Source organism: Barbus barbus (assembly GCF_936440315.1).
Source record: "Barbus barbus genome assembly, chromosome: 11".
In the NCBI taxonomy this organism is placed as follows: Eukaryota; Metazoa; Chordata; class Actinopteri; order Cypriniformes; family Cyprinidae; genus Barbus; species Barbus barbus.
Genome location: NC_136739.1, coordinates 17,972,461 through 17,988,818, shown reverse-complemented (window position 1 = coordinate 17,988,818; position 16,358 = coordinate 17,972,461). Strand labels below are relative to the sequence as shown.

Below are 16,358 nucleotides of genomic sequence, written 5' to 3'. Positions count from 1 at the left end.
TGTTTTTGACAATTCATCTTTTGCTAACACAACGACACAGAATGCAGAACAAAAACAAAAGCCACTTGATCTAAATGAAATTGGTTGTTCTATGAGAAGAGAAATTATGAGAAATGAGAGCAAAGTTCAGGAGAGACACTGAATTGCCAGCTAATGTGTAAATCTAAGCAAAACTATACTTACTGAAAGAGCCTGATTTGAATTACAGGGTGTGCAATTCACCTTATTCATGTGATATTTTGCACATGTTGTGCAAAATATAATATGTAATATGTGTAATATGGAAAGTTCTTGGAGTAAACAATGTTTAGCATACAGATTTAGCCCATATTGCACACCTTTGCTGCCGTTCTGGTAGTTTATTTAAAGTATGCATGTCTGTTTGCATTCAGAAGTCAAAATCAAAGAGAAACCATACAGAGATCTTTTCTAATAACAATCTACGATGTAGCACTCACCTCAACGGTGATCTTTTTTTCTCTGTCTCTCTCATATGTTAAGTTAGAAAGTCTGAGTCATTCTATTGAACCGGTACATTTGTACTGTTTGAGGAAATAAACAGATACACAAACTGATTCACTGATTTGACTCACTGTACTATCGTTTGGGTTTGGTCACATAAATTAAGACATTTTGTTTTATTTGGAAGCATGTAAAATGATCTTATTTGAATGCATGCTCAAACAAAGTGTGGTGGTGTAATATGACTTACATTTCTCACAGCTAATGAGACTTTTTAATTATGATGTAGATAGAAATGAGAAGAATAGAGATCATAGTCAGGAAGAATGAATGGGTTAAATCATAAAGGGCTTGAATGGCGCTGTTAGAGCGTGTGACACTGTGATCAGCATAATCCCTGAGGAGCTCTGATGTATTATGGCTGATATGTAATAGACACGCCAGGAGAATAACACTCAGATGTATGAAAACAGCTTGATCCTCTTCATTTGGCTGTTAAATCAGTATCACAGGCATCTGTTCACATACATGATATGAGTGCAGTCAAGTCAGGTCAGGCATCTCATCTGCACTCAACCATTGAGCTGGAAACATTGTTCAGTTCCCTCCAGCCTGTCGTGGACACCATTTGAAATCGAATGGATTCCCTAAATGAACACAGCTCTCGACTCGCAGATGGCTGAAATGCAGTGATTATTGTAATCGCTTGGCGGCCGGTTTTCACTGTGTCCTCGCTTGCTCTACAGCAGATTAGAGTTTCTTGCTGTGCACTGGCATGGAGACGTGGAACAATGGGGAGAGAGTCGGAGTCCAAGCAGATCTGCTCCCCTGCCTTACCCGGATCAGCGGCCTGTGAGTGCTGACACGCTCAGATCGCTGTACTCGTAATCTGCCACGCCACGCTGGAGGCACAGTAATCCTAAACGCAGCTCAATGAGCACACAGGGAGAGCCGGCGCCGCCACAGGCTTTCTCTAAAAGGTCCCGTACGTTTGTGCAGTTTTGATTCCTTTCCTCTCATCAAAAGATTCAGATTAGGTCAATAATTTGCACTAAATTCAAGATCAACATGGATCAGCATGAGAGTCTCTGAGTTTTATGTAAATGACACTGATACTATTGAGTTTTGGAGAGCGCTCTCAACCCATTAACAAATTCCTTTACATGTCCAGTAAAAAAAGAAACAACTTTGGCATTACTACGCAGGATTTTCTCTTTTTTGTCTCGGTCGGCCTTCTGGCTTCTAACCTTTGACTTCTTCGGTCGTACAGGAACTGATTCTGTCATTGTCTCCTCTGGTAAACCATGAGATTAAGTGTGTTCTATTGATTCATTTTTTGTTCTTTGCATCATCAAATGACACAAGCACTACTGTATCTACAAAGCCTATGGAAAAAGTAGGACTACAATTAAAGGGATAGTCCACCCAAAAATAAAAATAGTCATTAATTACTCACCCTCATGTCGTTCCAAACCCGTAAGACCTTCAGAACACAAATTAAGATAATTTTGATGAAATCCGAGAGCTTTCTGACCCTGCATAGACAGCAACACAACTATCACGTTCAAGGCCCAGAAATGTATAAAGGACATTGTGAAAGGGATCATGAACTGCCTTTGTTTTTATTTTGTACTGTTCTCTGAGGTCCACTTATAATGTTATCAGGATTTATACATCAAAAACATCATAATTTAGAAGTAATAGACTATTTTCGGTCCTGTTTTTAACCCTCCTCATCAGAACGCTCTGTTTGAAAAGTAAATACCCAATGCTATGATTGGCTGATAGTTGTGTATGTTTGATAGTGTACATTCCTCATAGATGGACGCTGCTGGGATTTAGGTTAAAAATGCATAAATAATGTATATCAAATGACCTGAAAGAAGAGACAATGCAATAGTGACCACGTAATGAAAACAGTTACTCAGACTTGTGTGTTGCGATATTACTGTCGGATTCAATGTAGTCAGCACAGCATCATCTTTTAGTTTCAATCATTTTGAAAATCCCACATCGAATTGTGCCTTGTTTGTAAACGAAAACGCAGTAAAATGAATTGAACAAAGGACTGAGTTCTTACTCACGTGATCTGGATCTTCATTAAAAATAAAGTTAATTCACTCTTTCCTAACGTTGGGGTCAGAAGGAAGGCAATGTGAACACGGTTTTTCCACAACTTGGCACTGCACAGCGTCTTGTTGTCTTTTGAGACATCTTTAGTTTCTGCATAGACCTGTGCGTGTGCCTCTCTCGTAAACACTAAATGCGTGAAATGGTGGGTGGGGCTAAACAGGCAGCGATGTAGAAGGCGGTGCTTATATGCACTATTACAACAAAAATTAGAACATTCCAAAAGCTTTCATTTTGGCAGACTGCCTTTAAAATAAGCTGTTTTTACACTTACAACAAAGTTTTGATTGTAAAAGTTTGGCCTTGGAACATTTCAGTTACGTTGCTGTCTATGCAGGGTCAGAAAGCTTCTTCATCAAAAACATTTTAATTTGTGTTTATTTCAATAATATATTATCTGCAAGCACAGTTTTTAAGTACATTACAATTAAACATTCAATGAAGTTAAGCACAATTCTTTTCACAGGGTGAGGTGTGAGGATTTTCTCTGACGTTTAGTCAAACTCAGCTTTTCAACATGGGGAAACATCTTGGTGACCTGCACCATACAAAATAAAACCCTTCTTATAGAAAACTATTATGAGTAAAGTCTTTCTCATGTGAGTGTACACCATTCCGATCACTCTTCACAATAGAACAATTTGTTTCTTAATGTGTGAAACGTTTTCAATTAGCACCAAATTATAACTGAATGCACCTTTATTGCTTACGGTGTACTGTGACTATAATAGCTATATTTCTAATATATGCCAAACACATTTTTTTCTTGTTACATATCAGTGCCGTGCCATGATCATCTTTCAAAATTACTCAACACCCAAATTCCCATAAATGGATGAACATTAATTACTTACATCTGAGGAATTCATGCAAATTCAGATTTGAAGGGTCTGCTTGAATAAGAGCTTTTCATTTCCTAATTATTACAATTTCGTGGCAGCCTTCACAAAAGCAGTTTTGTTGTCTGCTTTTGTTTGTCTCATCACTGCGAATCTGCAAAGGTCAAGAGAGCTTGAACATAAAAATATGCTGAAAAGATTCAGACACTGCGGTGACTTCACATATGTATGAAGGTCAAAAGTTGTTAGCACTTAGCAGGAGGCTAATAGCTGAACATATGTCATCTAAATTTAAAAGGAGGGGTTATCTGGAGCATGCAGCATTTGTCTGTGATGCTTTCTGTGATTGAAATACTTCATGTCATTCATATACAGAATGTATAGACCAGCCTCTGTGAACTTGATGACTATAATATCATGATGTTTGTAACTATCAATTGATTTAAGTGCCCTTTTAAGCCTTTGACTCTCGCTTGTAACATTGGATGGCAAGCATAAAGTACGCCAGAATGTTTTTAAATGGAAATGTCTTTGTGGAATGCAACACCGGTAGGGAGCTGACCGAGAAATCCCATGTGTAATTATTGATATTCACTTATCCTTTCATATCTCTTTCTTCCTGCCTCAAGGCCTTTGCTTGCATTGCAAAGTAATTCACATCATTTGGGGAGCAGCAATGAAAACCACAGTGAAGGAAGCTGAGCATCTCTTGCAGACACCCAAGAGAAGGTTCAAGAAGAGTTTGTCGACATGCTAATTAAATTCATTCAGATTTTAACTCATTGATTAAAAAACATGCGGTTGTCTTTAGTTAAGAATGGCCCATGTGGTGTTTAATAGTAGGTTTTAAAGTTTAATTGGAGGTCTTATTGAGGACACTTCATGTGGGACATTAGTCCTACAGCGACACATTTCATTGACTTTGCAACAGAATGTTTATTTTATGGGCAAGATTTTTACTAAATGTGTTTGGAAATTTCGAGATTAATGTGTTTTTGTGATTAATTTTGTCTGGCAGATTTTTTTTTTTCACAGTAGAATAAATAGGTTATTTATTGTCTCGTCTGTGAACTTTACATGATAATATAGTACATAACCTTTTCCATCAAACAGTAAAGTCAAGACCCCTACTGAGATTTAACCCTAATTATGACACTTTTACCGAAGTACAGCGGTATGGTTATGCTGTTACCATAGAGATAACCTTCAGCAGTTGCTTTCTTGACCCAGAAACCTGTTTTTCTCCCCCATCTCATTTTTAAGCTTCTGACCATGAAGCCATTATTTTTTGTATAATTACAAACATGATACAACCTCTAAAACATGTAAAACCATGTCAGTGCCAAACCTTTATGTGTGCATTTGTTTAATAATTTTTAAATAACTACTAAAGTTCATTTCAGCTCGGATCTGTACATTGATTGTCCTTCAAATCTACAGGTAATAGAATGTTGCAACTTCTGAATTTATTGAGAAAAAAGTTCACTCAGTTATTCAAACTCTCAAAATATTGCAGCTAGGTTTGATATGAACAAAAGGGGTGCATAAAGATGGATTTGCCACACTATCAGGATTATTTGAAGGTATCAGTATTAGTGAAGAGATCCATCTCACCTGTGTGATGGAAGATGATCTGAACAGAAAAGGATTCGTCTGAAATTTTCTGACAGAAAATCTGTAAGTAGAGGGGTTTATTTTCACATGAGCTAATATGTGTCTGTTTATATTTGTTGTGTTTTCCAGACAGCTGTGATGGATCTCTGGCATCTATTCTGCCTGCAACCTCCTTTCACAGCTCTTCACATTTCTCAGACAGTCGGGTTGCGTACTTTGCCAAATTAAACAAAAAAGATGGTAAGTTTAAGTCCTCATTTGCATGCTAATTCACTCATATTTGTCAATTAAGAAGACAATGTAAATTACACTTGGGAAATTTAAGCCTTCTTAGTGTTAGCCTTTTATTTATGAAGCCTTGAGTACAGCAACCCTTCATTGCCTGTAGTGTACATGCTATACTGACTATTTATTCATGTATTTGGGTTTGTCATGGTTTGATATATAAATGCTGGTGAGCATAACAGACTTATTTAAACTTTTTAACAGTAGCGTGCATGTTCATGTTTTAAGTTTTTTTTAATGTTTATACAACTATTATACAATATTACATACCATTAAACTACATTTAATGTTTTATTCATTTTTTATCTAATATTATCAAGGTAATGTATCAAGAATATTTTCATAATAATGCATCATCATCAGTATAAACCCTGTGTTTAAACTTTTTGTTTAAAACCATATAAATAAATCATGGGGCAAAGAAAAACTTACAAGATGCAAATCATTAAATATTTATTGCATTCATGTAAATTTAATTCATGCCCAAAATGGCAAGAAAGAAAACCATAACTCCAGAAAATTGCAGGTTTGAGATATTATTGAGCTTTCACTCTTGCCCTATCTGTGCATGTCCTCTGAGCTATTTATAGATGTGACCAACCTCTACCGCCTGCATCTGTAACAAACTAAATGATTCCTCTCTCCAGGGGGTCTGTGTAAACGCTGCTTCTTTCAAGTCAGAGGTCCCCAGTTTAAAATTCTGCTCTGATATGCTCCCGTGGTGTCCGCAGTGCTTGAGTAATGAACCTCTCTGCCTGAGTCAGACCAATTTCTCCATACAGTGAGCTTGAGGATTGTGGAGGCAGAAACGCATCTTTATATGGAGCACATGTGCCGGCAGACCTCTCTGATCCAAAGTGAACGCTGTACATGTTAAGTGAGGTCAAGAGGTCGACGCTTCTTGTCTTGTTTTGGAGTGGAAGCTGTCTACTGATTGACAGCAGCTCACCCCATGAATACAAAACCAACTGAAAGCTAAATTAAAATGCAGTTTTGATAGTTTTATATAGATGCTCAAATGAAAGCCAGAGCCAATTTCTTCTCGCACACGTCTTGCTTTTCAGCAAGGACATCATATGACACTCAGAATTGAATAATGTTTTGATAAACGTTGACAGAGTTCTTATGGGGTTCTCTAGGAGGAGGTGGGTGGAGCCCAGAGTCGACGGACAGGTCACCCTGGCTGCAAGTTGACCTCCAGGACCGAATGGAGGTGACAGCGGTGGCCACACAAGGCCGTCACGGCAGCACGGATTGGGTCAGCACCTACATGCTCCTGTACAGTGACACCGGACGTGTGTGGAAGCAGTACATGTTGGAGGACAATGTTGGGGTAGGTGTGCGTGTTTTGGTACCATTTCACCCGGCTGTGCACTATCCCACTTGCTTATCTTATAAATATTGAAATGCAAATGAAATACCGATTTTAGTCAAAATTATTGTATTATGTGAGAGGAAATGTAGAGTGATATGAGATACAGCAAACTAGCACAGCGATAGGAAATCGACTGTCTGGGGCAATGGTAAATTATACAGTTTAGAAGTCATTATGCAAAATTATTACACAGTGCACTGGAATGCTCAATTCTGATTGGTCAGTCATGGCATTCTGCAGTTGAATAGTTTTTTGTGTAATGATCATTAAATTGTATCTTTCATATACATATTTCACCATTGTTCCTGACAACCAATTTCCTACAATGTGCTAGTTCAATGCTTCTGGTATCACTCTGCAGTCCCTTTCTTCTCGCATAATTGGATCATTTCAGCTCAAATCAGTATTTCATGTCAATTTATTTATTTATTTGGTAAGTAATAAGTGGGATAATGTACATTCCCCCGTCATTAGCGCAAAATAAACCCCTTTAGGGTGATACAAGAGCCTTTTGCTTTGTGTCGGAGTTCTGATCGCCCTGTTTGGATTCAATTTCCAAAGAGCAAGTGAAAGTAAGGTCATTATCCTTTCGACAATCTTCTTTTGTGGCTGAATATTTACTGATTTAATTGATTACGCATCACCTATGCTGCTGCAGAGGAATATGATTGTCTTGTTTTGAACATCTTTAGTGCAGCTTATTTCCATCCGCTGAAAAGTTCTGATCCCATTAACCGAGCTCTGAATTCAGTTACTAACATACAAATTGCTGCTAGCAGTTTCTGAGATTCCTGAAATAGATCGTTCTAATGATGTTGAACCTGCCATAGCCTCCCAATCATCGCAGGTGTTTGAAGAGAGCTTGATGCTGAGCCGCCAACGCATCTATTGTCTTTGTCCTCAGGCTTGGCCTCTACACTTATAATGCGTGTAAATGACGCAATTTTCATCGTCCCCTATCGCTGCTTTATAATTATATTCAACCGATGAGACCGCCGCTTTATTAAAGATATAATGACATTTTCAAAGTGTGTTTAATGAACGGAGAAGATTACAGTCGACTAAGATGTAATTAGCTTTTAATGTGGTGGAAATGCAGAATAAAGTTGATCAGAAGTGTAAAGGTAACATGTTCAGCAGTGTAAAGAGAACCGGTAATAATCTCAGCCTTTTTCAGGTCTGATTTGCTTGGTTTAGTTGAACTACAGACTCATAGTTATTTTGTTTTTTTTAACATGAATATTGTCAGTGTCACATGTCTGTTGAGTTTCTGATCTTGACCTAGTTTTTGCCTGTGTCTTGTTAAGTTCATCGTCACCACCTGTTGTTTCATTAATTATCCCATTAGCCCCTGGGTTTATGGTCCTGAGTTTTCCCCATTTCAGTTGCCAGTTATTGTCTGTTACATGTTTTTGAGTGGACCGTTATTAAAGACTCTTATTTTGGATTATTTTTGCCTGATCTCATCTTCCTCCTTGGAGCTCCGTAACAGTCAGGAGTCTCTCTCAATTTTATTAATATTCCACCAGCACTTTTATTTGATACACAATAGGCTCATTATAAAGCTCTGAAGGTTTGACACGATTTACAATAAGAAATGTTTTATATTCACTGTCATTTTGAGTCATGCTGTGCTGTCTCTCATAAAGGATTGATTTAGTAATCTGTATATAAATGCTTCTGAGGTACCAGTCGATTGGATTTATTTATATTCTGTTTACAAGAAAGTGTTATTCACCAGTTTTAGAAGATTGATCCTTGCCATTTTACATAAGGATACATCGATTCATCATAGAAAAGAAATTCCCACAATGTAATATAAATGTCATATATATTCCCATATGCGAGGTATTGGAAATATACAGACATTTTCATCAATTGTTTTAGATTATTTAAGTTTAGACATCCATGAAGTAGTGAGTTGCAACACCAGCATGTATAGCAATGCAATGATTAGGTTTAAATCTTATGTATTCAGTCAAATCTACATATTTTCAAACCAAATTAAATAAATGCTTTCTATTCATCAAAGAATCTTGGGGGAACAGTATCACAGAATTCACAAAAATATTAAGCAGCGCAACAGATTTCAACATTAATAATAGTAAGAAATGCATCTTATTTGCATATTATGAATTCTGAAGAATCATTTTGAATAAAGGACTGGAGTAATGGCTGCTGAAGATTCAGCTTTGCTATTATTTCAAAATGTATAAACCGAAAACAGGTAATAATATTTCACAATATTATAGTATTACTGTATTTTTGATCACATTTATGCTACACTGGTGACCATTTTGAAAGAAGAGACTTCTTTTAAAACCATAAAAATACTCTGAACTTTTGAACAGTAATATATGTTTGATACTCCAGCTGCCTCAGCTTAATTTTTTCTGAAGTGTGATGACATAATATTCCCATAGTTTTTGGCATTATTGTGAAAACCTATTATGCAAAGATGATACATTAAGCAGATATTTTTCCCAGCAGCAACGTTTAAAGGCAAAGTGAACAAATGTTTCCAGTCATCAGATCCTCTGCGTGCCTCTATTAGCATTCCTGAATGCATATTTGAAATGCAATGTAAGCCGCTTTGGATAAAATGTATAAATATAATGTACACGTAAAACTGTATGTCTGAATTCTCTGCTTTTCCTTTTCTTTCTCTGCTGACTAACTTCTCTTCAAGCTGTGATAAGCCAACACTAAAGAATAAAAGAGTATTAGACGGCCTCCTTCACAAGAGTGTCACATTCACAGTGTTAAGGTGAAAAGGTTTGGAAAAGGTGTCTGCTAAATGAAAAGAATGGCTTGTCAATCAAAAAAAAAAGAGGAAGAAAAACACTCTTAACTTGTTGTCAAGACAGTGCTTTGTTTTAATGAGTGTTGTATCTGTCTCTGCTGAGGAAAGCTGCCAAATGTTTTGGCCAAAGAAGATGGCCCATCCGCAGAGCTTGTTTGCCTCCGCTGCATGTCAGAGAAGGTCTTCCTGTAGGAAGGTGTGAATGGGATCCCCAAAGTGGCAGAAAATTTCTCTCTCCAGTCTGCACTGCTTCTGCTGCTGAGTGTGTTGATGTGCAATAGTGTTTGCTGTGAGACAGAGGAGATAAAGTGGAAGAAACAAGCATGTTTTTTTTAAAAGCATTTATAGTATTTTTAATCAATAACCATTAACCAGTCAATAACAGTGAATTGTATGCTGTTGATTTTGGGTTAAATATTTGAGATCCGACCAGCTCATGTCATGTAACGTCTTAATATTGTGGCCCTGGTGAATTGAAGACAGGCTAGCACTTCAAAAGCTGAAATAGCTGTTGACATGAATCTTGCTGGAGTTTCTCTGACACATTTCATTCTTTGTCTTCATCTTGTATTGCCGTCATCTCCTGGCGGGGAAACAGGATTCGCCTACGTTGACGGAAAATTGCTGACTGCAGAAGCTTTGTGGGGGCCTCACCACGGTCATTTCTTTCGTCTTATAGCCTGTGGGGCTTCGAGCTACTGAGCAGTGTTCATGCTGTCCTTTGTCATTTTCTTTTCACATACATTCTATGTGTGAGAGAAGTGTGCTAGTGTCTCTGGGATGTGAGAAGGGTAGCCGGAGTATTTTTATAACAGGGAGGATCTGCTCTATGGAATGACAGGAATCAAACTGGAAAATGTTAACAACATGACAGATGTTAAATCTGACAGTTATGTAGTCATGACATCCAGCTTACCTCTCTATGACTGATCATTTTGCTATCAAGCAGCACTGTCTTTTTTCTTTTTCTTCTTTCTCTTTTTTCACATTTTTTCTTTCTCCTTTTATTCTCTTTTACATTTTTTTCCCCTTTTTGTCTAAAATAAGGAATTTCAAGCTTGCATTCTCACCATGAATGTATAAAGCCTGCTTCACACCACACAAAGTTTGTATTTTGGTGGTCATATTAACAGGTTACAGTATTCACACTGTGAGCATGAGTGGAACAATGTGAATACTGTAACGTGCTAATATGAAGCCTTGCTGAAGTAGGTGTAAGCTGAGTGTTAGCACTTGAGCCTATTTTTACCACACATGCATTCTGGACTATTGTGAAAAAATTATGTTTTTTTAAATTAAATTTCACAACAATCAAATGTTATAATCATAGGGCCAGTTTTACTAAACAGGGCAAATTAGTGCGAGAGCGCAATTTCAAAACAGCGCAGATGAGTGTGGAAATTTCTGCGGGTGATTTACTAACAATGTGCACTTTTAAGAACACAGACACAACATCTCATTTACACATCGCCCAACACAATATAGCGTACCAAGCACAGTGCAAATTATCGTAGTCGCAAATAAAGAATAAAGAAGTCACACTGTCACAGTATGCTGAAAATAACCAGAGGCCAAGTTTTGAAAGACCTGGTATTGCGTGACTCCTAGTTTAGGGTTGTCGTCTTTTATTTCCTGAAGCAAATAAAAAATAACATGGCTTGGCAAACGATATGTTATTGACAGGATAATATGTTCTTCTGGCATTCCAAATACATTAATGCATGTGGAAAAAAAAACCTCTCCCTTCTACCTAGGCTCACTGTTCTCTGTGGTGCCTCCTCTTAGCAACAAAAATTGCAGCCATTTCAGCGTTAAATAATGGCGCAAATACCAGTAATTTGATGTTAGTAAATCACATTAATGTGCAACTTCTAGTTATTATTATTTAAAAATGTATGTGAATTTTTGAACAGAATATGTAGTAAAACATGCCTAGTAGTCCTTAATCAGGAGAGATACACAACCTTTTTTAAAGTGATAACACAGATAACACAGTTTATTTTTTTATAAGGATGTGCTCTGCTCAAGAGGGCAGATTTTGTGAAATGCTGGCAGTACTTTCAAGCAAATCATAGGATCAATACCACAAAGGGTTTACCTTACGACAGCAAAACTGTTGTTGTGCTTGAATAACTAGAGGGTTCAAAAGTGGAAGACTATGAAGTCTTTGAACTCTTTGAGCTTTTATCATTGACACAATTCTGTTTTTGTACTAGTTAGTTCCATTGCACTGAACTATCAAACGCCACATAAAACAAACCATTCTCTCTTTCAATTTATTATATGCGAGTGCATTGTATTTATAAAAAATGTCAGAAGAATTAGCATTTAATCATTCCCCCATCCATGTGTAAATTCTGCAATACAAACAATATACTGACTTTTAAAGTCACTTGTAATATTTGCTCAGTGCTTTTGTATGCAGCAATAAAATATATATTATCATAATTTCAGACCTTTCTCAGCAAAGATATGCTAATAATAGTGAATATTTATTTAATTAATCAGCATTTCATTTAATTATTTAAATTTTATTTTTAGTTTATTGATAGCCGTGAATAACATTTTTGCTTGTCAGTTCATCTTTATTTGGTTCTCAAGCACTAATCAAATGTCATTAATCAACTCATTTCTTTCTATGTCCCTATTTTTCTGCCTCCATCTCTCATCCATACCTCTCAGGTCTCACATTACACGGAGGCTCGAGCAGCCCCATAGGCAATCGATTGGCGGACCCAAGGTTTCGTTAGATTAGCCCACTTAAAGCATGAACCTGGTGGCCCATTTGGGTCCCATAAAGTATAATTGATGTAAAAGTCTGTGACTCATTCAGCCATAGCAGGCCAAAATCAGAATCACATTGTGCGCGAGTTTCTCACTTGGCTCACAGTACACATACTACCCGACACCCCTAGCTCTCAGACAATGATGAAATTGTCACTTGCCATGCCTTCAGATGCGTTTATATATTTTATCCTGTTTCTGCTTCACTGAATGACTGTAAATAAAACATTTATGATGTTTGCTGGCAATGCACATTGGAGACAGAGAGAGAGGGAAGGAAGAGACTCCTTGTCTATATCATCTGGGGACAGTTTCGCTGTCTTATCTCTCGTTTAAACATGGTCACAGAGGCCCTGAGGTGCTGTCTATTTCTGACACTCACGGGCCCTCGCTTCTCTGGGGACAGAATGTAATTCATGCTTAGAGTAGGTCAGTAGAAGCTCTATTTGACACTTGGGCAGCTCAGAAACTGCTTTCTGTTGATAAAAAGTTGTAAAACATTCATCAGACATGTTTATTTTAAAATGATAATATATATAAATTCCTACAATAGCATAGTAAAATTTCAAATTTTCATTTAGTTTAAGTTTTTCATCAGAAAATGTATTTTTGATCATTTTAGTTTCAGTTAACAATACTGTTATAACCCTGGTTTGCTATTTGAATGAACTGTCTCCAGTCTTTTGTTAGAGACATAGCAAGCACCGACAAGCGTTTTCTTATCAGATAACAAATACAGAACCCACCCCAGTTGAACTCATCTTGTGTCGGCTCTTCTTTCTGATGTGAATTCACACTGGTTTCAGGGAAGCGAGGACTGGTGAATCACAGGAGGATGTTACAGTTACAGACGTAACAGGGCTGATGAAACAGTCCATGGAGAGTCCATGATTACGCCAGTAGTGCATGGGGGCTTAATGAAGGAGGAGGAGGTCTAGCAGGAGTCGATACAGGAATAGAGTTAATGAAGTGTAGAGAGGAGCTGTTTACATGGGCAGCCTGTAACCGGGGCATCTCCCCGGATCCAATGGGAGCTCCGCTGTGCCCTTGGGCTGAGGTGAGCTGATAGGTAATTGGATGGATGTATTGTTGTTTTCTTTTTTTCCCTCTCAGAGGTGGAAAAAGAGAGAGGAAGAAGCAGTAAGGGACAGGATGTTGTCGTCACTGAGTGCTCAATTGAGAAAGTTGGTGATGTAATGACAAATGTGCTCATGATGATATTGATGCGATTAACAATGGAAAAAAATACCTAAACCTCTTTAGAAAAGGTTCAAAAAAGTATCATAAAGTATAGAATATGAAAATAATGATTATCAGTGCCAAAAAGCTTTAAAATGCATAAATGAGATTAAAACAACTAAAAAAGGATACATTTTTTTTGAGTATGTCACCGTTCATTCCAAAAAAATTTAGAAAAACACCTTGCATTTTACAAAAATGCATTTTACAATGAAAGCAAATTAAAAATAGTTAAAATATTCTTCAAAATATATTTGTGTGCACAGAAGAAAGTCATAAAGACTGTTCCTTTAAGAATGGAATATTTAAAGTAGATCTTCCACAAACTCCAATGTACCAAGCTTGCTTATCTACAAATGTGCTATCCTTAATGCTTTTGGCTAGCGCAGTATTTCTTCTTCCAAGTGTGTCTGCAAGCAAAACATAACAGGGCCTTGAAAGTCACTAACGTCAGATTGTTGTTTTTGCTGGCATCATAAAAGCATTTGTGGGCTGCGAGTGGCTCACCAGGGGAGGTGATGATAATGTTGATGTTATTTATCTCAAAGGGACATGGAAAAGTCTATCTTTGAAAAAAGTTGACGTTCTCTTTTTGTGATTCATCCGTAACCATGTGGTGTTTTGGTCATCGCTTCTCATGTTCCATGCAAGTCTCAACTGTGAAGTGACTCAGACGCAAATTACTGTCAAATTATGAGTGCTAACAGATGAAAAAGAGTTGACATTTACATAAACTGTTGCGACCTTCAAAACAAATACTGCTCTTTGCATTCAACTGGGTTGGCATATTCATAAATAGCATTTTGTCTGTGGAAAATTTCTGATCAAGCAGCATGTTATAAAAAAGGCACTTTCCAATAATATGGTATAAAATAGGACTTGAAAATGTGATTTTACTTTGTAGTTTTTATAGTTTCTTTTAAACCCCTGGTTTTTGTGGGGGGTTTTCTAGTAAGAATCAAAATGAAAAAATAAATGGACTGATAATTAATACTGATCATTTTATTAAATTCGTTTTAAAAAGCATTATTTTATTTTTTTAACTAATTAGCACTATTACCTTTATTAATCACATCTGACCTAATATATCGAATACTTCTCACAACAAAAACACAGATTTCTGCCTCTAATGCTTCAGAAAACTACTGGAACAAAGAACAATATTGATGAATATTGTACTATATTGATAAATTAAGAATTGTTTTCTTTTTTTTGTCTGTTTACAGAGGATCGTGGGTAACGTGAATCCAGACAGTGTGGTCCACCATAAACTCAGCCAGTCTATCAGAACCCGGTTCCTCCGCTTCGTTCCTCTGGAGTGGAGCCCCAGTGGTCGGGTGGGCCTCAGAGTAGCTGTGTATGGCTGTGCTTACCGTAAGTGAGAGTATTTAATGTTTAAAACAATATTACAAATGACTAGCAGGCAGTTTACTTTCTGAGACATAACAGTTACATGTCTTGCATTTATTTTTTAGTGACTAGCAGTATTTCTGTGGTTAGCTTTACTGTTGGAATTCAGATGTACACAAAAAAGGGGGTGTGGATTTTCACTTAGAAATTGCTAGTAAATTTGTAAAACACTTTAGTATAGGGACCAATTCTCACTATTAACTAGTTACTTATTAGCATGCATATTACTAGTGTATTGGCTGTTTATTACATATAAAGTAAGTAAGGCAAAGCAAACGCACACCTAGAGGTGCAGGTTTTGGAAAAAAAAAAAAAAAAAAAACCTAATGAAGAGGGAACAACCGCACACTCACTTAAGCATCGACTATTTTATTAACCAACGTTTCGTCAAACGTGATGCTTAAGTGAGTGTGCGGTTGTTCCCTCTTCATTTGGTATTAGGACATATAAAGCACGTATTGTATACTGCATGACCATATTCTACATCCCTAACCCTACCCGATACCTAAACTTAACAACTACCTTACTAACTATTATACTACAGGGCCGTTGAATGCTTGCATCTCATTGGCTGATGAATGTTCTAAGGTGGGCAATTATTTTCAGGGAAACGCACGGCGAACGTAGTTTCCAGGCAGGTCTTGACCGCATTACATACCATATCACTTCGCCAAATGATTTCTGTTATTTCAAAGGTCTTACAACAGCAAAATAACCAAAACCCACAACGACACTGGCCAAACAAATAAATATAGTAAACAAAAGGTTAAAAACGACTGATCATGTCCATGTTTTTGCCACAAAATTAAGTTTTTTTTGCTATGATACGGAATATCCGCTGAGGTAATGCCAGACGCATCGCGAATGAAATGTTTCTCCAAGCATTATATTTCATAACAATATTATGGTAGTCCGGCAATTCGATCTAGTAAAGAAATAAATACTCGGAGACAAGCAATATTAATTTCTCCATTGTTGTTCAGCCATAGTACAGTCGGTAGTCCCGCCCCTCCTCCTCTCTGATTGGTTAGCTGACTAAAAATTACAGTGATGAGCGCAGCGTTTTATCCAATGTTCAACATTCTTCATCTCTCGGCGCCAAGAAAAAAACTCAGCGCTCGGCAAGCTCCTGGCCTTTCAAAAAATGCGGCGCTCCCATTTAGATCAATTGAAAAAATAGGCCAGCCTCGGGAAAAAACGCTTTGGTGGACACGCGGCCTATATACCAAGATACCATTGATTCTCAAAAGTACAATTTATTTTCTTATGCAGCTAATTATTTTACTTGGAAAATATCATATTGATGTAAAGAAATGGGCTAAAAAAGCTAAGCCAAATTGTGAACATTTTATTAAAGAAATTAAACAATATGGTAGGTATACTTTGCACAATATTAGAAACAGAAAAGCTATGAAGC

General features: G+C 37.1%; 1 protein-coding gene across 1 annotated transcript in view; it reads left to right on the top strand.

The window, feature by feature from the left end:
• LOC306876791 (contactin-associated protein-like 5) overlaps window positions 1-16,358 on the top strand; it is a gene marked incomplete at both ends in the record, with an annotated part of 68,231 nt that overhangs the window by 12,173 nt on the left and 39,700 nt on the right. The window contains 3 exons of the mRNA XM_079428198.1: window positions 5,175-5,285; window positions 6,470-6,663; window positions 14,758-14,905. Coding sequence (XP_079284324.1) covers window positions 5,175-5,285; window positions 6,470-6,663; window positions 14,758-14,905 — 453 coding nt within the window. The remainder of the gene's footprint in view (window positions 1-5,174; window positions 5,286-6,469; window positions 6,664-14,757; window positions 14,906-16,358) is intronic.